A 27,372-nucleotide genomic window follows, 5' to 3' on the forward strand; every position below is an offset into this window, starting at 1 on the left:
GCGAGTACATCCTTCGCCGAGAAGACCATTAAGTATATATGCAAGTTAAACTCCTCTCACTTATATCATATATTAAAATAAAATCAAGGCGTCCTCCCCCTCAACACCTCCGCCCCCCCACTCCTCATCTCCTCCAACTTCCTCGTCAAATCAGCAGACTGCTCCTCCACCACTTCATTCCTCCTCGCAATTTCCGCCTCAAACAACGCCGCTGTTTTCCGTCTTGCATGGCGGAGATCTTTCATCTTGGAAAGTGCGTTGCTGAATTGGTCGATGAGGAGATCGCCGTAATCTTCCCATTCGTTCATCGTGAGCGTGGAGAAGAAGTCGCGGCGGTCTTTGTCTTCGGAGTTTAGTAGGAAGTCGATTTTCTCGTCTGAGGTGGCGTTGGGGCCTGGGTTGGGGGCTGGCGTGGTGGTGGTGGGGGTGGATTTGGCGGGTGCGATTGGGGTGTGGTCGAAGGGTTCGGATTGGAGGTCCTTGAAGGATTTTTGGCGCAGGATTTCCGGTGGGTAGTCGGATTCGAGGTTACGTTTCTTGTTTTTGGTACTGGTGCCGATGGTGATGGTGCTCTTGGTGGGTTGGAAGTCGGGGTCGTCTGAGACGATGCGTTGGACGGAGTTGCGGCGGGCGAATGGGTCGTTGATTGGGTCGTGGTCGTCGTCGTGGTCGACGTCTAGGTCGTCGATGTTGGTCATGTCAAAGGTGGTTAGGGGTGGTAGGCTGTCGCGGCTGGTGTCGAAGAGGTGGTTGTCGTCGGAGTTGTGGCGCTGGTGATGGTGGTGGTGGTGGTTGGTAGTGCTGGTGATACCTGGTTCTTTGCCGGGTTGGGGTCGAGGACCTGAGGTTCGACGAGTTGGGGTTATGTCCAGTTGTTCTAGGAGAGATGGCTTTGGTGGACTGAATCGTGTCCGTGGAGTTGCTGTCATACTGCGTGGCAGTGTGACTTTCCTGTTGGGTAGAGCCTGTTTCGATAATCTGGCGTCGGATGTGGATTGCCGCAGAGGAGGAGGAGCAGCAGTCTTTGATGGTTCGGGATATGCTTGTGGTTCTGGATTTTGATAAGATCTCCTGCTGGCGGTCCAAAAGCTCTGTAGTCGTTTGCTTAATGGTTCCTCGGTGGAGGATCTGTATCTGCGGGCGTAGTTCCCGTCCTCAGTTGTATCAGATCGTTCATCGTCTCCAGCCATGGAGGTCAATTGACTTGCATCATCGGCATCTTCTGAGTTGAAACCAGCTGATTTCATAGCGTTGTCTCCAAGATTCTCGTACCACTTGCCATCGTAAGCACGGCGTGGCAATCGAGACGGATGCAGTGGCCTCTCATCCGCTACTGGCGCTGCCTCCTGATATTGAGGAACTGTGGCGGGTCGTAATTGGAATTGAAGTGGAGCATCCTCTGCGCCCATAACACTCGTCGCAGCGATAGTCGATTCGTCGATGCCTTCCACATCGGTGTCAAACATGTCTCTATGCACGCCATTTTCCGCGGGCGCCTGAGGCATCTGCTCGCTAAATGCCGGTGTTGAATAATGCTCCAGGGGAATTGATTTGTTGATTGGCAGGGGCACTGGCGCCACCAGATTTGTTGGAGGGACGTCAACCCTTGCTTGTGCGGCTAGAGCCTGCCGTGACTGTTTTGAGGCTTCAGTTGTGCGTGGTCGAGGCTGGCCAGCCTCTTTTGAGTGCACATAATCGCCCACTCCCATGGTTACCCGAGTCTGAGCGGGGTGAGGAGAAGGAAGGGTAGTATTCAACAAAGAGCAAGTGGGGAAGGGGCTGATCAATATGCCGGAATGATTGTGGATGATTTGCAATTTACAATTGTTATCTAGAACGTGTGGGTCCGGTCATGGTTGTGAGGATATTGAATCGATGGCTCTGAGAGGAGGTCGAAAATGGCTAACGCGTTGATTCTTCAGGCACGCGCGAGGCATCCACACGAGGTCACGTGTGACCGATGGGCATCAATACTGCCAGTTTAATCCAGCTTCTTACAACTGAGCTGAGAGATGAGAGGGAAGTTTATAGATTATGTATACTTTGTGAATATCATTATCTGATTTTGCATTTATTTATATTTGTGTTGGTAAAATACATCCATACATATCTTTAATCATGTCTCGTTAATCCGCATACCCAAATGAAGCATCATCATCTATATGCAGATCTCCAAACGTAGAGGTGACCCCTTTGCCACGCTGTTTGGCCTTCGCAAAATAATCCTGCGACTTCTGTACCTCGTATTCCTTCCTCTCGACTGCAAGTCGGCGCTCTCGCCGCTCTTGAAGCGAGTCTTGAAGATCTTCGGCGGATGATGAACCGGTCTCATCGGAATCATAATCGTCCATATCTCCCTCTGCTCGCCCATAGGGCAGTGATGAGACAAATAGATCAGCAATCCAGAGAGAGATCATTCCGCGGAGCTCCAGTAACTCAGGAGAGTCGGAGTATGGGGGAGATCCGAGAATCTCGTCCATCCTGGCTGCAATCTTCTGAGCCTGTTCCAGCTCACTCTTCCTAACACTGGCAATCAGCGCATGCGTCTTCTGTCGGGTGTCATCATGGTGTTGCATATCGAGCGCAGAATCTTCTTCTTCCGAATCGTCAGGGGACGCACCATGGGCGTCCCAGATTTTCTGTCGAGAAACATTGCTCTCTTCTTGGGTGACATACACCCAAAGTCCAAACATGGCAGGATAGAAGTGTAGTGAGCTTATAGCATCAGGTGCCGCTTTTCGGTATGGGTGCTGAATGATGAGGGTTTCGTAATACTGCTTGGCCTTCTCAAAACCCTGCCTTGTGAATAAGAGTTTGGAAGGCGGTGCCTCAGACGGCTCTGCATCACGTTCCTGTGCATTATCAGGAGACGTGTCCGAGACCTGGCAGTCACGCCGGAGCAAAATTTCTGCACCAATGCCCCATCTCCCTTCAGTGCGGACGTCAATTGGGATGCCCCCAATTTCTTCACGGAGGATTAACCCCCACGCCCTGCCCGCTCGAACGAAGTCTTTCTGCAGGAGGCAACGGTGCAAAATGGAAGATAGCACGGCCAGATGCTGAAGACGTAGATTCCCTTGATGGGCTGCAGACTGAGGAGGATAGATTGGAGATGGCAACGAAGTCAACTCTTTCAGGACTTGGTTTCGTGTCTGCCGATGGGTAGGTTGATCTTTAACCGGGGCATGTGGGAAATTGCCCCCAGGTAATTCTTGGTCGAAAGCAAGGCCAGCAATGCGATATTGATGGGCTTCATCCGGGGAGAGGGTGAGTGATGGACCAGGAGCTGCCTCTGATGCCGCATCTGTTGTGTCGCCATCAACATCGTCATCATCGTCCCCCCAGTCGGAGAAATCCTTCTTGCGCTTCCTAGGCTCGTACTGAGCTACGCGTACACTGGCAGGTTGTTGCCATGGGGCGAGAGGCAAAGAAAAGACTGCTGCTGCAGGAACAGATGCCATAGAGACACGGATGATAATAATGCCGACGGCCTATTCCAGAAGAGGAGGGCTATTGAGGTACGGGGAGGTCCCGTGGGCCTTGACAGCAAGGATCACCGCATGAAAAGTGATGGGGACGAGTGGCTTGAGTGTATTCAATGTGTCTTGTTTATAGGATTGACATCCACAAATACCCCATCACTAGTCTGTATCACCGACGATCATCGATCGAAAAGAATGGATAGAATCGGAAGTAAAGAAGGTCCGCAGTACATGTTCAGAGAAGTCCAAAAATGGGAGCAGATGCAGAAAGACACCTGAGGCAATTGATTTCAGACTTCTTGTCCAATCAGCAGTGCCACAAATCATGCCGCCTTGAACACGTTGGGCGCTAGTCCATTAGTAGATAACACTAGATCGGATTCAGGAGGGCGAAACCGCCGAAACCGCCGGGCCACTAAACCGTTTCAGGGACAGTTGGAGTCACGGGCAAGATCGCCTTAAAGATTAAGACCAATCAGAAGCTACTATATAAGACCTCCCGCGAAGGGACTAGGCCGAGATGGGACGGACTGTAGGTCAAGTAAGCAAAACGAAGCCAAGCCGAAACCAAAACCAAAACCGCCCGACCAGCAGCCAAACCGAAACCAACTGTTATCATTCATCATCTCCTCTCCATCATCGTCATCCTCCTCATCCTCGGGGCGCTCCCTTCGTGCTCCATCATCTCTCAGAAGCCCCCAGGGCTTCTCGCACTTCTTGATCTTTCTTTCACCCTGGCATTCATGTTCACTGCTGGACAACTGTCTCGCCAACAACTCCCATACTTACCCGTCTCTAAGCTGCAACAACTACGGTAGCCTCCGGTTAAGTCGTGGGGTCGCTCCCCCCGAATGTCGTACGGCGTTTAATCCCACCACACGTCCTTCCCTTTGTGGCTCCCTTTAAAAGGAATCGGCACCTGCTGGCTGGCCTTCAGATAGTTTTCTACACCTTTTAGGATCTTCTTAGCTGGGGAACTTGCTTCTTCTTCACTCTGCCGACCTCCCAGTTTCCGCCTTTTGCCCAACGCTCGTTCGCAGCCGCCTGGACTCCGAACGGCCTACCACACGGTGCGATCAGGCACGTTCACTTCCCAACGCCCGCCTGCAGTAACACATCTGGACCTTGAATTGCAAATCGAGAACAATAATTTCGCACAAGAATTGAATTCATGTCATTTCACTGAAGACTGCCCAATGGTACGTTTTGCCTGAAACTATCAGGGCCAATTCCAGGGTCCTCAGGAGTCGGGACCCTTCTTAGTGGCGTTGTTTGAGTGTATTGTCTGCAAGAGCTGTCTTATCGGCCACCACTTCACCATCTGTTCTTGGTCGCGGTTTCCCTGCCTTCACTTGTGCCCATCGGACCGTGCCTGAAGTGAGTCACTGCTGTGTCTGCCATCTTACTAATGCTGGTTGCACCTTTAGTCATCCACCTTTCGATGGCAATAGGCGGCTTATAGACTCCCATCGCCACGTCCTTGCGTTATTGTTACTATGGGACAGTCTTCCTCTACACAACGAAATCGTCGTCACAGTACCCCTCCAGAACACTTTCCTACTTTCCACGCGATCCGTGTCCGCAGAAATAGGGATGAAGCAATGAATAACAGCTACAACACGGAGCAGACTGGGGACTACCAGCCCCGGTCGGGAACAGAGACAGACCATGACAACACTCCAACAACTTCAGGAGCCCCCGCTCATCCGGATCCTTCTGCCGAGATATGGCATCCCAACCTTTCAGGTGATGAACAACGACATATGAGAACAATACAAGAAGAGAACGACCCGCAATATGAGCCAGGCCAGCGGGAATATCGATCGGATATATTTGCCCGAATGGCTGCCAGAAGGCAGTCAACCATGTCGCGATTGGGTTCTAGGATCCTTCCTAATTCGGTGATCCGTGGATTGCTAAGCAGCGAAGAAGAAACACCCGCAGAAGGTCACGCCCATCGCCACGGTATCGTGTCAAGGACGATTCCAAGATCGGAAGCCACGCATAGCAGCGCCCGTTTTAGCCCGTTCAATTCCCTCAGCTCGAGAAGCGTCTCCAGGCGACGCTCCTTACGTGGGCCGTACTTCATCCCCCGCAATGATCCACCTCTCTCGTCAGATCCCGCTCGTTCCGGCTCATTCCTCGACCCTACCACAGAGATCACCCCAGAACCTACGCGAAGCTCATGGCGCCGCAGTGCTCGGCTGCATCGTGTCCGAAACTCACTCTCAGGACCAATTGGCCACATGTTCGGCCAATCTTTCCCGAACGCATCGGCCCAAGAATCAGGACCGATCCCACAACCACCCCTGGACCCAGTCTCTAGTGAGGACGCAGACGGATTCCTTCCTTATTCAAGGTCAATGGATAGCCAGATGGACTTTGATGAGCCCCATGAGCTTGATTCGGTAGAACCTGCTGTAGGAAGTACCCGTCCTACCTCGCCTATGTCATCGCAGTCTACACAAGGCCCACCTGGCTTACGGCAACTCCCGGGATTGCTGCGAGCAAGACCGTCTCGAGCCATGCGTCGAGAGGAACAGACTCCTTTGTCGCGTGTCCTTCAACTGGCCGCTGCCGCCATTGCCGCTCAGCTCTCTGGCACAGCTGGTCCAGTTATGCCCAACATTCAGGCTCTGGGTAATGATGGCCTTGATGGTTCGTTGGATAATTTCATACAGAGCTTACAGCACGCCACGTCCACTCAGACGGCCCCCAACGAAGGAGAGAGTGCGGCAGGCGACAACGGTCCTCCGACCCCGGTTAACTTCCTGAGAGTCTTCCGCTTTGCCAATTCAGATGGTACTCGACCCGGCGGTCCATTGAATCGTCCAACGGCAAACGCTGAGAACACCGATAACAACGGCGGCGGAATGGATGTGGACAACCCTACTGATGGACCTGAAGGACGTACTGTTACTCTCGTAGTGGTTGGTGTACGATCGGTCCCCTCTGGGAACGGGCCTAGCGGCGATCAGCCAGGTAATCCAGGAACTGGACTGGATGCCTTGCTCCGCTTGCCGTTCCTAACGCCTGGGAATCTAGCACGCAATCACGAGAACGGCTCTGGATTTCCGCCACGTCCAGATGGGCGGCCAAGGCTTCCACCTATCCGGCTCCAGGGCGAGCAGCATCCTACGGGACTTCCCACGGGCAGTGATATTTCTTCACAGGGAGGACCGACCCCACTGCGGCGGCTGTCTGACGCGGGCACCCGGGCCCCATTAGGCTCACTGTCTGCAGCCCCTTCGGTGCTTTCGGAAAGCCCTCCAGGTCCCCATCCTCCTCCTTCGACTCCAGCTGAACCGGGATTATCCGCCGTGTCATCCAGCGCGTCCACTCCTAGTCGGAGACCTTCGACTGCTTCGGCCATGTCACCAGGTACCCTGCCTCCGATTGACACCAACCGACCGATGCAACCCACGGTTGAGCCCGCTGAAGACGGTATTCCGCTGAATACGCGCCAGCGACGTCGAAGTGACTCAGAATATGCACGCCATCGTGACCTAGGGTCTGGTGCTGTCCGGCGTAATGGCGTCGTAGAACCTGACAATGCTACACCACCCACGGGAAGAAGCTGGCTGATCTACGTTGTCGGGACCAATCTTTCAGAGAATCACCCTGCTTTTGCAACGCCAAGTCTGTTTACTGACGTAAGAGATCTCAACTCTAACCCTTTTTCGCTCAACCTCTTCCTTCCCTGGTCGATGCGTTTTGTGGCTAACGCGTGTGTAGAATCCAACGTACGAAGACATGATCTTGCTCTCGTCTCTGCTTGGGCCTGTCAAGCCACCTGTTGCGACCCAGGAGGATCTCTCTACGGCCGGTGGACTGTTCCGCCTTGTGGAGTATGCCGGCTCGCTGGTTGCAGAAGGTCTGGAAGGCGCTGGCGCCATCCAACTTCCCGAAGGCGAGCGGTGCTTGATCTGTCTCAGTGACTACGAGGCGGCCGAGGAGCTTCGGCAACTGACCAAATGCAAACATCTTTTCCACCGGGATTGCATTGATCAGGTTCGTCCATTTCTTTCCTCGGAGGGTTCAAAGACTGACTGACTTTCTACCAGTGGTTGACCACGGGCCGTAATTCATGCCCACTTTGCCGAGGCCAAGGTGTAGCCGAGACGTCGAATAATCAACCCACGCCTGATGCACCTAGCGCAGCAGCAGCGTAAGTAGGAGGACATACGCTGCGTTGGTCATTTTCTTTCGATTCATCATTTCTCCACATAAACTTGACTTATTTGAAGCTTAGCATGAAGCGTCTTATCTCATACCCTAACGAATGTCTTTTACTGGTTTATTTTCCACTTCACGGAGGGCAGGCACACACTTTTCTTGATTTATTAAGCAAGTGGTCTTTTCTGGCCATGGACCGTGGGAGATGGGTTCTCAAGGAAGTGTGGCAGCTGACACGTGAGGCATGTCAGAGTGGTTGCAGTTTTGTGGCCCGCCGCAGTCTGCCATAAATACGGGACCTACTTGAGTGCATGATATCTGGCTCCTGTGACATAACTTCAGTCTTTGAGTTCTCGTTTACTGGTCTCTTCCCTTTTGTATTATTCCCCTCTCTGGTTGAGCTACGGCTCTTGGGCGATTGCGCATTGGTAGCAAGGGGTTTCTGCCCAGGGCAGTCACGGCAATAGCAGTTGACTTGGTACATATTAGTTGCATACAGCCTGTTATCTTGAGATTGAAACGCTATTCGTCGTTGTACTCTTGAGTAGAGACCAGCCATAAGCTTGGGCCAACCAGACACTTACTTGGGAGTGGCGGAGCGGAGCCCAACCCCGGCGAAAGTCCCGCATCTCCGCCCCTCGGCTGACTCAGCCCACCGCAGTTCACCACCCCGCGTCTGGCTGCCATCCACTGGCTCATTACGCAGTTGGATTGTGCCTTGGAAGTCCGACTCTCTTAGGCTTAAACTCCGCGCCATTGCTAAGACTCGCCGCGTGCCTGGTGCGCGAATATTACCCCTCACCGTGGGATCAATTGAGTGAAAGTTGCTGATCCTCTACAGCCAGGGAAAACGAAGAATAGAACCCACTCCAGAAAATTTCCGACCTACCCCGCTACGAGACCAAAACACCCCCGATCCTAGTCCCTCGATCCTTTCCCAAAACCACGTCTCCCTCTCCCAATCAACAGAAAGAACAAATATATTAGAGATGGCCAATATGGACACACCTGTGCGCCTTACCGTTCTCATATCCGGCAATGGCTCCAACCTCCAAGCAGTGATAGACAAGACACAGCAAGGACAACTCTCGACACAGATCGTGCGCGTCATCTCCAACCGCCAGAATGCGTATGGTCTCGAGCGGGCTCGACAGGCCAACATCCCCACGCAATACCACAACCTGGTGAAATACAAAAAACAGCACCCTGCTACACCAGAGGGTATTCAGGCGGCGCGGGAAGAGTACGACGCCGAATTGGCCCGATTGGTACTGGCTGACAAGCCGGAAATGGTGGCTTGTTTGGGATTCATGCATGTTCTGTCGCCGAGGTTCTTGGAGCCGTTGGAGGAAGCTAAGATTAATATCATCAATCTGCACCCGGCTCTGCCCGGGGCATTTAATGGGGCGGTATGTTTATTCTTTTTATTTGTCTCTTTTTCATTCGTCCCCCCTTATCTTGTGCACTCTAAAATTTATCCGTGGGAAGAAGAAATCATGCTGACGTAATTCTGGGATGGGTGGGTGGAATAGAACGCTATTGAGCGTGCGCATGCTGCTTGGTTGGAAGGGAAAATCGATAAGACGGGTGTTATGATCCATAGAGTCATTTCGGAGGTGGATATGGGGCAGCCCATCCTGGTCAGGGAAATTCCGTTTGTGAAGGGGGAGGATGAGGATCTGCATAAGTTTGAGCAGAAGGTGCATGAGGTTGAGTGGGGAGTGGTCATTGAGGGGGTGAAGCTTACGATCCAGGAGGTCAAGGAGAGCAGGTAGATCTTATTGCTCTTACGTGAGAGGGGTGTGGCTGGTGGATCAGTGTCTTTGGCTATGAGTGATGATTGTTACTAACTATAGGGGTCTAAGATACCATATACTACTACGAAATGGACTGAGAGGCATGTATAATGTCCGCTGGGTTAAATAAGTCGACTATTAAACGCTACTTCAGCGATGGACGCGCGCTCTTCATACGAGGGCGTTTGACATTCCTCATATGGTTGTTAGGTTGGGACGGAGTTTTAACCCTCTCTGGGAACTCCCTTGGATGGAGAGACTCACGATGAATGGCTAGAGCTTCCGGCGCCGTCTCTTCTTTTAATATAATGGCACTATAGTCACCGGATACTGGAGAGTCGTAATACGTATTGGACGCGCAGATACGAGATCAAGTGGCTCCCACATGGACCGGACTTCAGAATCTACTTTCCCCTCTTGCCAAGTGACTGCTGGCTGGTCAATCCCAGTCTAAACCGGTTGAAAGCACGGTCACAGCAATTTGCTAGGGTTATTTTAGCGTGATTTCTCCCTGGACAGTCACGTAGTACTTCTGCTGAGCCGGCATGGCTCCCTGCTAGTGCACCAAGGTTTAAGGCAGGAGCACGTTCGTACTTTCCTTACTGAAAGAGGCAGCTCAAATGGGCACTAATTACTTGCTTTCCCAAGGCACTCGGGCAGAAGGGACAGACAAGGCCTCAGGCTGCACACACACAAACAAAGCATGCGCTTGGACCCAGCAAGAAAACACACCGGCAGCTCCAATGCACTAAAACCAGAGTACTCCTGTCTGGTCATCCTCGAGATTGGCCCAACAAGTTGAAGATCGTCTGGTTGACGCCCCAGAAGAGATTAAATCCTTACTCTAAGGAAGGTCATGCCATGCCTGGTCTCCGCCTGGTTGCTCTCTCCCCACTTTCCGATCCCCTTCCCCTTCTCCTCCCTCAGGTTCCAGTGTCTACTACTGATGCTAGTTTCAGAGCTCAGTTTCTTGTTTCACAGGGATGCTTACTTGGCATGGCTGCTACTGTCCATATCTGAATGTTTTGCAGAGTTAGCCCTCTGGCCTGAACGACTCAGTAAAGCGGAGCTTAAACAGGTCCAGTAACTCTGAATGAGCCCTCTGGTCCACAGTTTCTACCCTCGACACGAATACATCACCTCCGATGGCACGTTACGACGGAGGCCTCCGACGGATGAAACCTTCCCCTCCCCTAATGCAGTTCTCAGTTAATTCAACGCATTGATAGGCCAGCGTGAGGATCCAACGGCTGATGTGCATCACGGCTTTTCCGTCCCCCCCGAAGACAAAGTGCTTTTGCTGTGGCCCTTGCTAGTTTGTACCCACGTACACTATCTATGCTAGGGTAACATCATAAGTGGGCTCAAGGAATAACGTCTAGTATCCTGCGTTGGGAAGGTATGCGCGCCGACTCCACCCGGACAACAATGATATGGTGATGGAACAACGCTGGACGGGTCGTGGCTCGGCACTTCTACTGGTGGCCACCGTACTAGCAGCACGGAACTCTTTCCCTTGCCCTTACTCGCTCCATTCGCAGCATAGCTTCACCGGAAACAAAATTAACTAGCGGTCCAATCCAGCTGGGTACTTGGTTGACTTCCGGCCTGCGGCCCGGATCATAGCACGTACTCGTATTCTTCTGTTGGCTCTTGCGTTTCTCCTTGCGCTGCCATGACTCTCGACCACTGGGAGAGCAACAATGGGGATTACGAGAAGGATAATATCAATGTGATGATCTGCAGAATCTAGATCTACCCCCCTAGCAGCAATCATCGAGTGGAAGCAACGCATTTTGAGGCCTTTCCGCCTGATCTGATATCCGCCATGCCCCATCAGAGACCCCGTTTGAAAACGTTCTCTGATCGATAAGTTGTGCGTGTGTGCTATAGTCTAGGTCCAGAAATTATTCAGCGGAAATCCCGAGGGTCATTTGTGGTGGAGCAGTCTGCTATTACAAAGTACTGGCTGATTGGGTCCCTGGGTGACTGGAGATCCCCGACTATGTTCCCCGAACACTAGTGAACCCGCGGCACATGCCATTTGCCATGCCTGGGGCTTCCTGCACACCTTTTACTCTCGATGACTCGTGCAGCCACAATGAGTGCAGGTCCAGACTGGCCAATGACTGCATATCATTCATGCATACAAGGCCGGATAAAAAGGAATACACAATAGCAAGGATGATCACTCTATTCATAGTTTATTGATCAACAAGAGCGTCCCAAATTATCCCAGGATGGAGAAAGAGCGTATTATTGCCTACTCTCCAGTTCAAAGAACTGCAAGGATCGTCCTGATGGACCAGGTGTCCCAGAAATCACCTAGTTTGCGCAGCCTATGAGCAGTCACTATATGGGCCTCATTTCCTTAATGCCAAGTTGTTGATTGACTAGCCACAAATCCCCTCCACGGACGGAGCAGTTGGTCCTCCGCATATCCGTTGTCCCAGCCGCCTGAGGCTCCGGGCTCTTCCAGAAAGGTACGGTTAATTTCCATAGTCTCCGTGATTGGTGGTGGAAGAAGAAATGTCAGGGCCAGATGCCTCATGCCGGGTCCGCATGGAAAGGGGAACCGTCCGTTTTTGGCACACTTTAAGAAGAAGCAAACATACTGTCCACATGGAGGCACCCACAGCTTCTCCGGACGCCTGCCTTCTTTGAGAGGGGTGAATTATTACCTATGGTCCACAGTTCGTGGTGGTTACCTGTTTAATCATGGATATGGTGGATAGGGACAACGTGCGACCGTCGGCACCAGTTCTCAGCAAACCTTACTTTTCTCTGCCACGTTTCCAGCGGCGAACCAAATTCAGGTGCCGACCGGCTGACAGTAGGTAAGCTCCTCTTCTCACTGTCTCTCTCTGAATATTTCATATTCTTCTTGGTCTCGTCGCAGACAAGGAATGGATGTAAAGAGTGGATTAGGGCAAATGTGGGCCGCAGCGATGCGTCGAAGTACGAGGCGATAAATTTGTTAGGGGACCTACGGCTGAGACTAGGGCCGTCAAGACTCGCCCAGTGCCGGTTAGATTGGTGGCCCCAGCTAGATCTGGGTGGACGGCGACCAGTCACCAGCGGAGGCCACTCAGCCTACTCAGCTGTCAAACCCTCAGTGTCGATCAGGAACATCCGACTGACCCGAATCCAATTTGCCTCCCTGCGAGGCCACGCCGTCGTGGTGGCCATTTCTTACGGCCGACGACGACGACGCAATGCGGCCCATCATATCACCTTGGCGCAGTTTAAATTCAATATTTCCCAGCTTGCCTGGCTGGCTGAGCGACCCCATCATGGATGTCGTCCAGTCGTCCCTGCTATAGTTCACAGCGGGTGCTATAACCCCATTTCCGGTGACAGACGGGGACCCCAGAGCTGGTTCAGAGCTTTTCCGAGTGCGTGGGCGAACGAACGTCTCGGCAAATGTTTCCCAGATCGGGTGGTGTCATTGGTTAGGGGCAGTTTCAGATTAGCCGAGGAGCATTTTGGCGGCTTCAAGTGGATCCCAGCTGGGGCTGGCGGAGTCGCCCGTGGCAATGGGACGGCGTTAGTGGTTGCTGGCCCTTCAAAGAAGGTTTGACCGCATCCACTGCAATTGCAATGACTCTTAAGGTGGAGGAGCAAGAATGCAATGTTATGAACACTAATACTTCACGAGTCCGTATAAGTCTAGGCTAGCTACAATGCCGTGGTTGTCGGCGTCTTCACGAGTCAAAACACCACAGAACATCCGGGATTTGCGCAGGGATCACCTTAGCAGCATCCGCAGGCACCGTATTCATGGATTGAACGATCAAGGCAAGCATGGCCACCCTGACTCGGAGATCGTTCACTCGGGTTTCTACAGTGTGAAGGATAGGTTTCTCGGAGCCGGGCGGATCCACCCACCCACGGCTCCGGTTGCACCCAGACTGCTGGCCTGATTCATGACGCTGTTACAGCCTCCGAGCAGAATGTCCGGACTAGCTTCTACTTTATTTGAGACAATGCCCTAGGCTTTGTGATTGAGCGGACACCCACGGAACCATGGCTTGTACTGTCGTCGGGGAGAAGCCGTGGCTGAGAATGACGCCGTCCCCGCTTGGCGGGGAGGAAACTATTCCCTTGTCTTGTGCGCAAGCCTCTTGGCAGGAGGATGAACTTTTGCTGGCTGTAATCTGATCCGTGGATGGGTCTAGATAGGAGTGATAGTTAAAGTGACGACTGCGTGACATTGTGGCGGCAGGATAGAGTGAAGTGATCTCATGGGGGAGAGGGAGGGAGGCACTCAGCTAGCCACCACCGGCCGGCGTGTACAGTTGTATACTACGGAGTGGTAGTATCCAGCTTGTCGGCACCTTCCGAAACCTCCTCCGTGATGGGGATCGTAAACCTGGGCAGGGGCAAAGAACGGATTTTCCCAACAGACGTGGATAATCCATCGACAGGTCGTGCGTGAGAGGACGATCATCGAGATCCAACGCGGCCCACTGGAGCAAGTAGCAGTAGTAGTATCCATCTAGTAGTAGGACTAGCAGCAGCAAAAAGGTTCAGGTTGATACTCCAACCGCCAGGCCACTAGGGAGGCTTGACTCCAAACTAGGGCGGGCTTAATTAATGCCGGACAGACGAATGGGATAGAATTAAGGTGAGAACCACCATGTTCTAGCGCTGGCGGGTCATCCTGATAATAGAGGAGCAACGAGACTAAGGGGAAGGATGGGAAGTTAAAGTTGTGGTGCCCTTGATTGATTGCTTGGATTGCTTTTGGATGCATTGCCTCTTCCGGTCAGCCCCATCCCCAATCCTCTCTCTCTCTTTCTCTCTCTTCCCATTTCGCTTTCTTCTTTTTTTACATCCTATTCCTCTCCCACTATTTGACTTCTTTTATCCTCTTTTTCCATTTCTCTCTTCTGATTTATTTCCTATTGTTCTGCTCGGTGGTTGGTGGCTTTCACCCTCTAACTCTTACTCTTACCTTTGCCCTCCCCTCCCTTCCGCGTTCCTTCTCTTTGTTTCCTGCAATCACCCGGACACCGAACTGTTTGCTACCAACTTTCTCATCTTCCATCAGCGTTCCTCTGACTCAACCTCCTCCTCCTGTCATCTTTCTCCTCCCATCATCTCCCTTTCAGTGCGTGCTGGCTATGCGGATCGGGCCTCCCCGCCATCGGTGCCCATCTATCCGGTGCTGAACGACTGCAGTCGATGCCGGCCATCTCGACCCTCTTCCGCTTGGGTTCTTCGATGCGAATCACACCATGGCACCTCCATACTCCAGTTCCCAGGCCGCCTTGACTGGCTATACTCCTTCATTCCTGTCGCTGCAGGACCAGAACCCTCCTCTCTCCGCCTACTCCATTCTAGGGACCGGACAATACCCCGATAGTGTCGCATATTGGCACAATCCATCCGCGCAACCCCAACCGCCGCTACCTCCCACCGCCGTCGCCGCCTCCTATCCGTCCGTGCCCCCAAAGGCCCAGTCGCTCCTTCAGCCCACCTCCGATCAGAAGAAGCATAAGCGCACTCGCAGTGGCTGTTTCACCTGTCGATCCCGTCGCATCAAGTGCGACGAAGCACGTCCCGTCTGCGACAGATGTCGGAAGGGTAACCGCGACTGCGTCTATCCGTCAGCCACAGGTGCATCCAAGTCAGGGACCCGTAGTGTGTCCAAGCTCAGAGGATCATTGTTGCGTGGAAATGAGACTTCCGGTCACCCGGGATCCGAGGACTTCCGCGTCTTGGAGCCCATCGCCGACGAGGATGAAGATGGAACTAGTGTCGGGTCAAGTACCCGACTGTCCCCAACAGCCGCACCCACATGGTCCAAACCCAACCTCCCCCGAAGACAAAGTGGTCAGTCTTTGAAGCAGCAGAGCGGAAAGCATGCTATTGCGACCGACTCGGGTGGTGCACGCATTGAGCATAGTAATTCGCCGTCCCCGTCCTCGGATACGTCATCTAGATATGACTCGCTAAGCGCTCGGTCGGCCAGCGTCGGTGTCACCCTGCCCGAACCATATGGATCCACTCTGCCCAGTATAGCACATCTGCCCGACGACCTGCGATTTTATCTCAACTACCACCAGGAATTCATCACGTACCGTCATTATTTCTTAAAACCGGTCAATGACCGGTTTGTTCATCAGAGTATCATTGAGCTGGCGTTGCAGTATGATCCCTTGCTGTATGCCGTTGTGGGGTTTTCTGCATATCACCACTGTGTTCAAAATAACAGTGGGAAGCTTTACACCTTTTTGAAATATTACAACTTCGCGTTGAAGCTCCTGCGCAAGTCCCTAGGCTCAGGTGAGCCGCATAATGAGGCGACCCTGATCACGGTGCTTGTCCTCACCACTTTCGAGGTAAGACATTCAGCCTGTTTTTGTGCTTTCCAGAACCATACTGACTCGCCAGGAATCCGTCGGGGACTGGGTCAACCTTATTGGCCACCATCAGGCTGCTCATGCCTTGGTGCGGGAGATTCTAACGCCAGAGTCTGCCAACCTGAACGAGCTTCACAGCAACATCTTCGTCTGGTACGCCCGGTTCGACGTAGTAGCAGGAATCTTGGCCGGAAATGAGACGATACTAAGTCGTGACTGGTATATTGCGAAAGAGGAATTTGATGCTCAGGAGGCCGCCCGCCATCCAAACGATGCCACGAAGCAATTGGCGTTGGCAAATTCGATCAACCGCCGGTTTGGCTTGGAAATGGCGTCGCTGTATGCGAAGTTGTCGCGTGGACTGATTCCTGTGAATGAGTTTATCGTCCAGAACGAACTGTTGGGACAGACCTTGGAAAGGGTACGGACCATCCTGGAATCGTTCAACGACTCTGAATACACCGTGCAAGAGTACCCTAATCGCGTCCCCTTGACCTCGGACGATGTCGTGGATCCGTATGTTCCCGGGGGAATGCACCACGGGCCATTGTGGGAAGTCAACATGACGTGGGTTGACTACTACTCCACCAAGGCTATGTACAAGTATCAGTCACTTCTTTCGGTGAAGCAATCATCGGTGGAAGAACTGCAATCCCTCTCGGTAGAGCTGGTCCGGCTGATGGAGGCGGTTGATCGATGGCCGATGAAGGAAAGCGGATGCATCTTGGCGTTCAAGAACAGCATCGGAATGGCTGCCATGTTCTGTCCTCGCGACGAACGGTATATAATGTGGGCGCGGAGGAAGTTCGCTCAGCTGGAGCAAAGCGGGTAAGTATTGCGAATTAGGACGACACTAGATATCAGCTAACCGTGTTGGATTAGATACGTCGTTGCAGCCACATTCCGGGCGGCACTGGCAGCCTCGTGGCAAAAACCCGAAGTCAATCGCTGGTGGTTGCCAGACGATGAAGGATACCCGAGCATCATCCGTGAGGTGCGAGCGATGACGGAAGAACGCACGAGCCACCCTCGAGATAACTTCCGCGAGGATGTCAGCCATATGAAGACGCTGTTCTGGAACATCAGCCTGGACGACACCTCCAGCGAGGGGAGTCCCGCATCGGTGAACACGGAAGGTCGATCATGACAGCCTGCTGTACCACTGCAGCTGGTTGCACAACAGACGCAGCATGTTTCACTGTGCATAACGAACGAGTACATACAAACACCCAAGCACAGCATGGAATTCTACAGTAACGAATCCAACGATGATCCTTACCCTCCTCCACCCGGTCACGCATGGTCACCGCTACGCCCTAATGAATAATCACTGGTTGTCTGATGACCCAACCCACATTCGTTTGCTCTCGCAAGGTGACATGCAAGACTGGAACGAAATGATACCCGGATACCACACGAGGATTGGCCTGGAGCAAGACATTGGATAGGAATCTGTTTACCTATTTACATACCTACATACATACATACCCATTGGATCTTATACATGCGCTAGATACCCAATATACGGTCTACACACATACAGAACAATAAACACACTCTATACACATCCATCCTAAGAACCAGAACCAGCCTGACCTCTAGCTAATCCAATTCTCCCCGGCACCTCAACAGCAGGCACCACCGTCTCCAATCCCCCCCTCAACTCCCCAATATTATCCGCAACCCCCATCTCCTCCCCCCACGGCAACGCATCCACATCCACCTCCCACCCCAGCAAACACCTCAATACCACCCCCGCCCCAGCCTTACTCATCACCTCATTCATCTCCTTACACCTCTCATCACAACAACACTCCAAACACCCCTGCGGCATCACACACCCACACGCCTCAATCCGCCTCACAGCCCGTTCCAACAACACATCCACAAACTCAAACGCCTTCGCCGCAATCCCCGACCCACACGCTCCCCCCTTCGCATCATAAAACGTCAATCTTGCGGGCCTCTGTCTCGCAGGCGGATGCAAAATCTTCTGCAACTTCTGCTTATCCATCCCACCTGACCCTTTTGCATCCTGTACAGCCATCTGTAACTTCCTCCCCAACTCCTTCTTCGCAACCTTACATTCCGTCCGCACGTCCCCCGGCGAAGAGACCACGAAAGTAGGTAATAGCGACAGGATGGCGTGCTCGGCTGCGTGTATCGCCGCTGCGATGTTGAGGTTTCTTGATGAGAGGATTTCTAATGCGAGGGGCGGGATGTCGATCCACATTCCTTTCGTGTGGATGTCGATCGGGGGGTTGTTGTCCACGGGTACGGCGTCGAGGATGCGTCCTCGTTTGTCGATTTTGAAGAACCCGTAGACTACGGCGTGGATGAGGATCGAGCCGAAGTAGGCTTTACTTACTGTTACTGTTGTATTTGTGTTTGTGTTGGTGTTGGTATTAGTGGGTTGTGGAGTGGGCGTTGAGTTTGAAGATGAAGGTGTAGTGTGTGAGGGTGTAGGTGTAGAGAGAAGACGGATATTCTCCGTCTCGATGGGGTCGATATCGGTGTAATCGCGTTGCTGGGTGGTATAATCCACATGGACGCGCGAGACGCGGGCGAAGTACATCGATGTGTTGAGTTCGTGCACGAGATACGTCTGCCCCTGGTGGAGGAAGATACCCCCCTCGTAGATGGTGAAGAAGGCGCGGGAGGCTTCGACTTCTTCGAGGACGGCGTTGCGGGCGTTCGTCGTGTCTATGACGGCGAAGTGCTGGTCCTCGGTATCGCGGATGGCGATGGAGCGGGACGGGTTGGGAAGGAAGCGCGGGTGGGTGTGGTAGAGGGAGGGGATATATTTATCTTGGAGGAGGCGGGATTCGAGGAGGGTGTGGAGTTGAGGACCGAAGTATACTTCGTCGATAGCAGGGGAGAGGGGTTTTTCGTAAGCGGCGCATTGGAGATGCGCTTCGAGGATGAGGTCGTTCGACAGGTCGATTTGCAGCTCGGTGTTTGGTTTCGTGAACAGTTCGTCGGGATTGCGCATGTAATGCTGGTCTGTGGCGTAGCGGTCCCCGACTAGGATGGAGAGTGAGTCCTTGTTCCGGCGGCCGGCGCGGCCGCTTTGTTGGCGGAGGTTGGAGATGGAGTAGGGGAAGCCTAGGGTGATGACTGCGTCGAGGGAGCCGATGTCGACGCCTAGTTCGAGGGCATTGGTGGCTACGATGCCGAGGAGACGGCCCTCGAACATGTCCTTTTCGATATTGCGGCGGTCTTGTGGGCTGTAGCCGCCGCGGTAGCCCATGACCATGTTGGCGATTTCGGGACGGTCGAGGGCGGCGAGTTCGGTGCGCACGGCTTGGAGGAGGACTTCGCAGAGCTTGCGGATGCGGCAGAAGGCGATGACACGGGCGCCGCGGAGGATAAGTTGGGAGAAGAGACGGGCTGTTTCGGATACGCTGTCGGCGCGGCCGGAGGAGGGGTCGTTGGGGTCTTTGTAGGGGGTGTTCCAGCAGAGGAATTCCTTGCGGCCGGAGGGGGAGCCGTCGGAGTCGATGAGGTGGATGGATTGGGGGTCGACGCCGAAGATGGCGTGCATGTGTTGGGAAGGGTTGGCGACGGTGGCAGAGCAGGAGATGAATTGGACTGAGTGGTTGCCGACGGCGGCGCAGATGCGGCGGAGACGACGCATGATGAAGGCGACGTGGGTGCCGAAGAGGCCGTTGTAGACGTGGAGTTCGTCGACGACGACGAATTTGAGGTTCTGGAGGAAGGACCGCCAGGCGGCTTCTTGGGGGAGGATGGTGATGTGGAGCATATCCGGGTTAGTGAAGATGATGCGGGCTTCGTCGCGGATGAGGTTGCGGTTGGACATGGGTGTGTCGCCGTCGAAGGTCTCGACGAGGGTGCCCTGGAGCCCGTCTATGAATTGGAGAAGTTCTTGCATGCTGCGGCGTTGGTCTTGGGCTAGGGCTTTGGTTGGGAAGATGTATAGGCCGCGGGTGGAGGGGTTGTGTTCGAGTTCGTGTAGCATGGGGACTTGGTAGATGAGGGATTTGCCGGAGCTGGTGGAGGTGGATACGATGACGTGGTGGCCGGCGTGGAGGTGGTTGATAGCTTCGGCTTGGTGGGAGTAGAATTGAGTGATGTTCTTGGTGTTGTATAGGGCGTTGACGAGGTTCTGGGAGAGTGGAAAGGTGAGGTCGCCGTAAATGGCGGGCTGGGGGTCGAAGACTCGGTGGCCTTCGGGGACGATTTGTGCTGTGTACCAGTCCATTTGACGAATCTCTTCCACGATCTCTGACATGGATTTGCGTTCTTTGGGGATTTGCTGTGGGAGAGTGGAGGGTGCAGTGATGGGGGTATCGTCATGCGGCGGTTGAGGAATCCAGGAGTGCTTTTCCGTCTCCAGTTTCTCGACTGGGTCGACGGCTTCGTCTTCGCACTGGACGAGAAAGGCGTCAATTGCATCGGTGAATTTCTTGTTTCGCTTCTCGATCAAGTCTAGCATTTGCTTCTGGCTGTACACCGGCATCTTCAGATCCTCATTTTTCATGCGCCGCACGGGCTTGGTTGGCTCCCCGGTCTGCGGATGCCTCACTTGTCTCTTCAGATCTCCGTCCAGCAGCTCGAAGAGAAGTGTCTTTGTCGTCGGCATTCCCGCATCACCGAGTGCATCCCTTCCATAGCCTAGTTGTGTCCCTTCGCGTTCTCCAGTCGTCATGACCTCCAGCTTGGCCTCATCGACATACTCGAAGCGCACCGCGCGCGGCACGAGAACTTTCACCCGCGCAACATCCTCCACCGTCAGCTCCTGACCTTGCATTTGCGCCTGAACCGCATTCCTGATGTTGTCGAAAGTGGTGGCAAAGTGCTTTCGCGTGCAGCAGAAGGTGTACACGAGGTTTAGGGCGCGGTGTGTCCGGGAGAGGCTCTTGAATGGCTCCGGCCATGGGGCGGACGGAGTTCGCTTTGGTTGAGCGGGTTTGCGTTTGCCTTTGGAAGGCTTCTCTGCATTTGAGCTGGCACCTGTGCTGTCTTCTGTCTCCGGCGTCTCTGCTGGTGACTTCGAAGGGGGCTTGCGACGTTGCCTTTTCTTTGGCGCTGGGTCTGTCGACGCGCTGTTGGATACGGGGTCGGCACGCTCGGGGACATCTTGCTCTGGCTCTGGCTCATCTTGGGCTCGTTTCCGGCCCGATGAGGTATCTGCATTGTCCGCTTGTGCTTTCGAACCGGCCATGCTGACGCCACATTGTGGATGCGGTGGATGCGCGTTCTGATATCAATATTCGAGGTGACGCAGATTCGGATGCGCAGAAACGCGATGTCACGTGCATCCAATATTACCTAAATGGGACATCGGCCGATAGTCATTCATTTGGAGTACACAACAAGGCTAGTCGGGCATGGTTAGTCAGGAATACTGGCCGAATGGCGCAATGGTAGCGCGTTTGTTTTCGGCACAAAAGGTTGCGCGTTCGAATCGCGTTTCGGTCGGATATACTTTTGCTGATTGTTTTTGCTTTTTGGGGAGGGATCATTCTCCGAAAGATAATCTTGCAATAAAAACGCCATTATTGATGTGGTCATTGTTAGTGTGTAACCGTTTTCGTGAGTATGAATAACTAAGAGGCCACGACATCCGAGCGCATGGCCGGGTTTGCATGGGGACCAGGAATGGGCATCTGGACTGTCAGTATGCAATATGGTGACTAGCTTAGTGTTTCTCTAATTAGAACTGCTGGTCAGACAGCGAACCACAGTTCCTCGTAAAGGAGCTCTGATCAAGTGTCAAGTGTCAGGTCGGCGAGTCTCTGTTTCAGTTCCAGTTGGGGAACGGTTCGCGCGCGCTAAGAATAACCCGTTTAGGGCTGTCAGGCGGCGATCATAAGAGGTGTTGTTATGCGGAATCCGGGGAAAAAAGGGTCCTGTTCTTGAGACCCTGAATGCTCATCATCGCCTCCATCATCAGTATCCTTCTCGTCCATCTCTATCCAGATATTGTCCGCTATTTTGGCCATCCCTCAAGATCTCATCCGTTCCAACCACGACACTCCTTTGTCCCAAATATAGCATCCCAACAGCTTGTCTTCCTTTCCGCCCAAAATGTCGCTCTTGGCCAGGCGTGCCAAGGGTCTTTGCCTCCCTTGGCGTCTCAGTCTGACCCCCTGAAAAATTCCACCATTAATCCCATCATGGCTGCCTGGTCGTTTCTATCACTTCGGCTGCTTTACCTGTCGGCTTGGTTGTACTCTCCAACATAGCTGGATGGTCCTCCGTCAGACTCCCAATTCACCATGCGCAGTCACCACTTAACCGCCTCTTTGCTGCTCCTGTTACACAGTCAACGGGCCTACTCCGATCTGGGTATACAAGTCAACGATGCCGGTATGCCATTACCCACATCCAATGCCCAGCTACATGTCCTCTAACCATCATGTCCATAGACTCCCTCACAAAGGCCGGCTCCACCATCGCCGACCCCTTGATGGTCTTCTACAAACAGAACCAAACCGAAGGCATCCCCGGCAAGCTCACCGACACTTGGTACATCGCGGGGGCCATGTTCATGACCCTGATCCAATTCTGGCAGGCCTCGGGCGTCGACACCTACAACTCCGTCGTGCAGCATGACCTGATGTTCCAAGCGGGAGAAAACTACGACTATTTCTCCTCCAACTACAGTCAATGGCTGGTACAACCCCCACTCCCTCTTTCGATATCACCCAGTATAATCCCAGCTAGCAGCTCGACTAACGATATATCGTTATACACAGGGCAACGACGACCAAATGTTCTGGGGCCTCGCCGCCATCACCGCCTCCGAAACAGGCTTCCCCGAAGTCTCCGGCAAACCCTCATGGACGTCTCTCGCGCGCGCCGTCTTCAACATGCAAGTCAACCGCTGGGACGACACCACCTGCGATGGCGGCATGCGCTGGCAGATCTGGCCCTACCAGGCCGGATACACGATGAAGAACGCCATCTCGAACGGGGGCCTCTTTGAGCTGTCTGCCCGACTCGCCCGATTCACCAAGAACGATACGTATGCCGAATGGGCGGAGAAGATCTTCGACTGGTCGGAGACAACACCGCTCCTGAACACGAATGCCACGATCTGGAACGTGGCAGATAGTACCTCCAACGAAGCCAACTGCAAGGACATCGGGAATAACCAGTGGACGTATAACTACGGGACGTATCTATCTGGTGCGGCGTTCATGTATAACTACGTGCGTTCACATCCCACCTCATCCCCCCTTCTTCACAAACAGCTCTCTAACAAGCAAGGTATGGAATAGACGAACGGCTCCACCAAATGGGAAGAACGAGTAAACAACCTCCTCACCTCCATCACAACCAAATTCTTCCCCCAAGACTATTCCGACGGCACCGTCCTCTCGGAAGTAACCTGCGAACCCATCCTATCTTGCGACCGCAACCAGCTCGGCTTCAAGGGGTACGTGGCAATGTGGCTCGCATTCACGGCCCTCCTCGTCCCGTCTACACACGACATCATCCTCCCCAAACTGCAAGGCTCCGCGGCAGCCATCTCGAAACAGTGTTCAGGCACCGGCGACGGCCTGGAGAACCTGTGCGGCGTACGCTGGCACCAGGATACCTGGGACGGGAGCATGGGACTGGAAGTGCAGATGAGTGCGTTGGGCGGGGTGACGGGGGCGTTGATGATGTTGGGGGATGGGATGTCGGGACCGCAGACAATCGATGAGAATCCCGATGCGGCGGAACATCATATTGATACGAGTGAGGATGAGAAGGATCCGACGGCGAAGGAGAAGATTGAGACGGGGGATAGAGCTGGCGCATGGATTTTGACGGTGCTGTTGGCGGGGTTGATGTTGGGTGCTGTGGGGTGGTTGGTTAAGTCGCAGTGATATTCCCTCCCCCCCTCTCTTCCTTCCTTCTTTCTTTTTTTCGTGGGGATCATTAGGGTGTATCTGTTTATGGGATGGATTCGTGTGTATATGGGTTATGGACATATTGTACTGCTTGCTTGCTTCCTTTCCTTTGGCAATTGTTGATTATTTGGCGAGATACGTACTGCTTGTTTGCTTGCTTGCAGGACAGCCTTCTACTATTCACATCAGTTTTATACCATCGCAGGTCGATAGCACATATTCATCTATCATTTGATATCAGTATCTCAGAAATGGTACCTAGTAGTCATTAGGCACTGTATGCAGTACTAGATGGATAGTAGTAGCAGGGATATGAGCTATCATCCAACATGACACATCAAATCGATACGTAACATAACATAGTATTATCAAACTGACTCGTACCTGCTGCTACAACTGTACCAACTACCAAATAGTGTGAATGATAGACACTGCATACACACGCATGCAGACATCGTCCCACCTGATCAACTCTGCATGATGATTTCTCATCTGATCAGCGATAAGATTAGCTTAGCTTACTGTAGCTTCTCGTGAATGTCGATCCAAAACTATGTACGTACCTAAGTTACTACCAACGTAAGAAAGAACTAGGCTAGGCTAGATCAGTCTATAGGTAGTTATTGTGGATCACCCTCACTGCACCACCCACTATCTTACTCTCTAGTATCTACTTCTATCTACGTACTACTCTCTACCAGTATCAGCTGCAAACAGTATACAACTAAATATACTAGTAGTAATAAATACCTCCTAAACCCAAGGAAAACATACACGAAGAGAATGGCTGTGTATACTAATAAAAAAAAAAGTGATAAATGAAATAAACAAAAGAAAATAAAAAAGTAAAATAAATAGGTTGATGGTAATTCCCCCAAGCCACGCGCAAGACACAACCCCGGTTTCTTGACTCCTCGGCCCAAATGCAAAATGCCAACCCATTTGGTTAATTTTTTTCTTCTTTCCTATGTAGATGGTGTAGTAGTTCCTAGATTCTAGTCCGTTGATAGGGACTAGGACTGCTGCTGGCGGTGGTGGTAGTCGTATTTAATTACTGGCGCTTTTTTGAAGGTATCCAATAGACACGTTTGTGTGTGCTGCTGCTGCTGCTATTGCATGTTCATGCTCACTGGTATTCCTGGAGGTCGCGAACAACGCGGTATAATTCTTTGGCGAGGTCTTCGCTTCCGGTCTACGGGGATCGGTCAGCTTTGATTTAGCTGTTGTAGGTAGGTAACGATGAGTGACTTACTCTGAGCAAGATCGGAACAGAGCGGCCACTTTCCAAACTGGCTAGGTTGATCTGCTTCGACTTGGGCTCCTTGCCCTGTCCATCACCAACTGTCATTCCCTTGAAGATGGGCGTATTCAGCATCACGCGCAGCACACCGTCTGCACGCATGATCATGCGAGCTGCCTTCTTGTCCTCTACTCCGTCCGTGACACGGACGTTGACCTTGAAGGTCCCAATGCCACGCTCTCTCCACTCTTTGTTCGTGAAGTGGAAAAGCTTGGCTTTACATGAGAAGTATGTCTTCTCGTTCTCCTCGCCCGTCTCGACTGCGCTTCATTAGCTCGATCCAATGATTCGAAATTCGATAGACCACTTACTCGGACGTTCGAAAAATCTCTCGTCCGTCTTGTCTTGCTCGAACTCCCCCGGGCCGCTGTCACCGGCTTGTTCTTCATCTTCCTCCTTTTCTTCCTCGTCTTCGGGTGCTCCGAAAGCAGACGTCTTGGAGCCGCTCAGAACACTGGGAGCACTAGGGGAGGCAAAGCTCGTAAGTCCACCGGCGGGCTTGGCTGCCGCAAAGCCACCGCTGAACCCAGAGAAACCGGACCCCAGCGCAGCGAATCCCGATGTGCCGGCTGCAGAAGCAAATCCAGTAGCAGCCGGCTGAGGAGAGTCCGCCGATGCCGGCGACTTGAAGACAGAGGGTGTGGAGCTTCCGAGGGAGCCAAAGGGCGATTGTTCCGAGCTGGCGAACGCGGCCAGACTTGACGCAGCAAAGGCAGTTGATGATGTGGCGGCAGCGGGTTTTGCTTCTTCCTTGGCCTTCGCACCGATTGCCCCAAATGGCGAAACCGACGATGTATTCGCAAACGCACTGGTAATAGGAGCCTGTCAAGCACCGCAGCGCATCAGCTTTTATACTCAACACACCATACCCATATAGAACTCACCGATTCCTTCTCTCGCGCATCATCCGTATGTCTCTTCTTCTCGGGCTGTCCTTCGACTTCAGACTTTTCCGTGGAGGCCTCCTCCGCAGCATTCTGCTCCGCTTTCTCGCCCGAAGCACCGACTGTCGATTCATCCTTATCCAACTGATCCCTGCTTCTCTTCTTCTTCGGAACCGCAATATCCCGTGTCACTTCGTCTCCCTTCTGTGGCTGCGGGACTTCCACATCGACATCGGCATTTGCATTCTCCTCCTCGGAGTTCGAGTCGCGCGACCGCTTGCGACGGTGGCCTGCATCGTCTTCGTTCTTCTCCGGCTCATCCTCATCGAATGATCGCTTCCTGCCCCTGCTGCTGGCCCTGCTGGAGCTTCCTTCCTGCGTATTGCCGGTCATGTTGGCGTCGCCGTCCGTCGAAGTCTTGGGTGCCGAGGTGATCGAGGTTTCTTTTAATTTGTGGCGGACGGGGCGCTCACCGCCGTCGTTGTCGGATGCTTGCGAGTCGTCTGCAGCTGTAGGTAAGAGTAGACCAATCAGCTATCACATACATATCCGTCAAAACCATAGATAACATACCTTGACGCTCCAGCACGTCCCTCTTCGTCTCGTCTACTGATCCCACTCGTCAGTACAAACATCCAACCTAGAGCCTTCCGCGATCGCAAACGAAGAAAAATTCAGATCAAGAGACAAGTAATATGTACCTTCCACCCCACCATTCCGCTGAGGATCCGCAGCCATCTTAATATAAATCGGCCCAATAAACAACGCTTGCCAGTGATTATGTATCCGCGATATGACCGAAAGGGGAAAATGTAGCCAGAAATAGTGTGTTTGTTCTCACGCCGAGGACATGCGTTCTAGGCAAGCGATGGAAGCGAAACAATCGGGTCGAGTGTATCCGGTAAACGAACTCTGCAGGACAGGGTAAACAGAAGATGTTAGCCCATTGACATAAGTAGAAGCAGCTGCATAGGAATAGTAGCTCCCTTGCGATAACAGAAAGACAGGTCAGGTTGGTTGGTTGGTTGGCCGGCCCGCGGACGCAATGCGAGGTTGCAAGCTTGCAGGACCATGCGATGTGCTCAGAGGACGGGAGAAGGGAGGGGAAGGGCGATCCAGCAGATCTACTGGGGACAGTACGAACAGAGATGAATAGATATCGTACAAGTTTGACTGGAAGCAAGTCTGGTCGGACGAGCCCGCAGTGATAAATAGCTAGCAGGCTATCAAGCAAGCAAGCAAAGCACTGAGGCTGAGGGGAACGTCAGAGAACGGATGGGGCAGCGGAGGGACAGGCAGGACGAACGGCAGAGAGAAGTGGACGAAGGGAACAGATAGGTATCTGTATCTTAGATCCTTCTGCCTCTTTTATTTTTTCGTTTTCGCAAAGGAAAAGAGGGGAATGGAAAGGTGAAGGCGGCGTTGGGGGAACCCACGAAGTCGGAGGAACAGACAGACAGACGCAAGCGGGTGACGGAGTGCTTTGTTGTCTCGCTCGGGC

The 27,372-nt window shown here is 53.0% G+C and overlaps 8 protein-coding genes and 1 non-coding gene across 9 annotated transcripts; 5 read left to right on the forward strand and 4 right to left on the reverse strand.

Moving 5' to 3' along the window:
- Positions 1-83: 83 nt before the first annotated feature.
- Positions 84-1,709, reverse strand: AKAW2_21389A (uncharacterized protein; the record flags this gene model as incomplete). The annotated part of the gene is made up of 1 exon (XM_041686207.1): positions 84-1,709. One exon carries the CDS (start codon positions 1,707-1,709, stop codon positions 84-86), a length of 1,626 nt encoding a protein of 541 aa, XP_041540215.1.
- Positions 1,710-2,126: 417 nt separating this feature from the next.
- Positions 2,127-3,461, reverse strand: AKAW2_21390A (uncharacterized protein; the record flags this gene model as incomplete). The annotated part of the gene is made up of 1 exon (XM_041686208.1): positions 2,127-3,461. The coding sequence occupies one exon, from the start codon at positions 3,459-3,461 to the stop codon at positions 2,127-2,129; it is 1,335 nt and encodes a 444-aa protein (XP_041540216.1).
- A 1,517-nt stretch (positions 3,462-4,978) lies between these two features.
- AKAW2_21391S (RING-H2 finger protein) lies at positions 4,979-7,654 on the forward strand (the record flags this gene model as incomplete). Its single annotated transcript, XM_041686209.1, has 3 exons — positions 4,979-7,135; positions 7,218-7,493; positions 7,547-7,654. 3 exons carry the CDS (start codon positions 4,979-4,981, stop codon positions 7,652-7,654), a joined length of 2,541 nt encoding a protein of 846 aa, XP_041540217.1.
- Positions 7,655-8,647: 993 nt separating this feature from the next.
- AKAW2_21392S (phosphoribosylglycinamide formyltransferase) lies at positions 8,648-9,433 on the forward strand (the record flags this gene model as incomplete). The annotated part of the gene is made up of 2 exons (XM_041686210.1): positions 8,648-9,067; positions 9,191-9,433. The coding sequence occupies 2 exons, from the start codon at positions 8,648-8,650 to the stop codon at positions 9,431-9,433; spliced, it is 663 nt and encodes a 220-aa protein (XP_041540218.1).
- A 5,261-nt stretch (positions 9,434-14,694) lies between these two features.
- AKAW2_21394S (Zn(II)2Cys6 transcription factor) lies at positions 14,695-16,969 on the forward strand (the record flags this gene model as incomplete). The annotated part of the gene is made up of 3 exons (XM_041686211.1): positions 14,695-15,801; positions 15,854-16,650; positions 16,705-16,969. The coding sequence occupies 3 exons, from the start codon at positions 14,695-14,697 to the stop codon at positions 16,967-16,969; spliced, it is 2,169 nt and encodes a 722-aa protein (XP_041540219.1).
- A 426-nt stretch (positions 16,970-17,395) lies between these two features.
- On the reverse strand, positions 17,396-21,007 carry AKAW2_21393A (ATP-dependent 3'-5' DNA helicase; the record flags this gene model as incomplete). Its single annotated transcript, XM_041686214.1, has 1 exon — positions 17,396-21,007. One exon carries the CDS (start codon positions 21,005-21,007, stop codon positions 17,396-17,398), a length of 3,612 nt encoding a protein of 1,203 aa, XP_041540220.1.
- A 185-nt stretch (positions 21,008-21,192) lies between these two features.
- AKAW2_t20032S lies at positions 21,193-21,264 on the forward strand. The gene has a single exon. It is a non-coding gene; the product is annotated as a tRNA-Arg (tRNA).
- Positions 21,265-22,064: 800 nt separating this feature from the next.
- On the forward strand, positions 22,065-23,663 carry AKAW2_21395S (glycoside hydrolase family 76 protein; the record flags this gene model as incomplete). Its single annotated transcript, XM_041686215.1, has 4 exons — positions 22,065-22,155; positions 22,215-22,462; positions 22,545-23,000; positions 23,070-23,663. The coding sequence occupies 4 exons, from the start codon at positions 22,065-22,067 to the stop codon at positions 23,661-23,663; spliced, it is 1,389 nt and encodes a 462-aa protein (XP_041540221.1).
- Positions 23,664-24,813: 1,150 nt separating this feature from the next.
- On the reverse strand, positions 24,814-26,609 carry AKAW2_21396A (uncharacterized protein; the record flags this gene model as incomplete). The annotated part of the gene is made up of 6 exons (XM_041686216.1): positions 24,814-24,879; positions 24,940-25,247; positions 25,299-25,809; positions 25,872-26,380; positions 26,445-26,480; positions 26,573-26,609. 6 exons carry the CDS (start codon positions 26,607-26,609, stop codon positions 24,814-24,816), a joined length of 1,467 nt encoding a protein of 488 aa, XP_041540222.1.
- Positions 26,610-27,372: the final 763 nt, after the last annotated feature.

The sequence above is a fragment of the Aspergillus luchuensis genome, chromosome 2 (genome assembly GCF_016861625.1).
Source record: "Aspergillus luchuensis IFO 4308 DNA, chromosome 2, nearly complete sequence".
Lineage (NCBI taxonomy): Eukaryota > Fungi > Ascomycota > Eurotiomycetes > Eurotiales > Aspergillaceae > Aspergillus > Aspergillus luchuensis.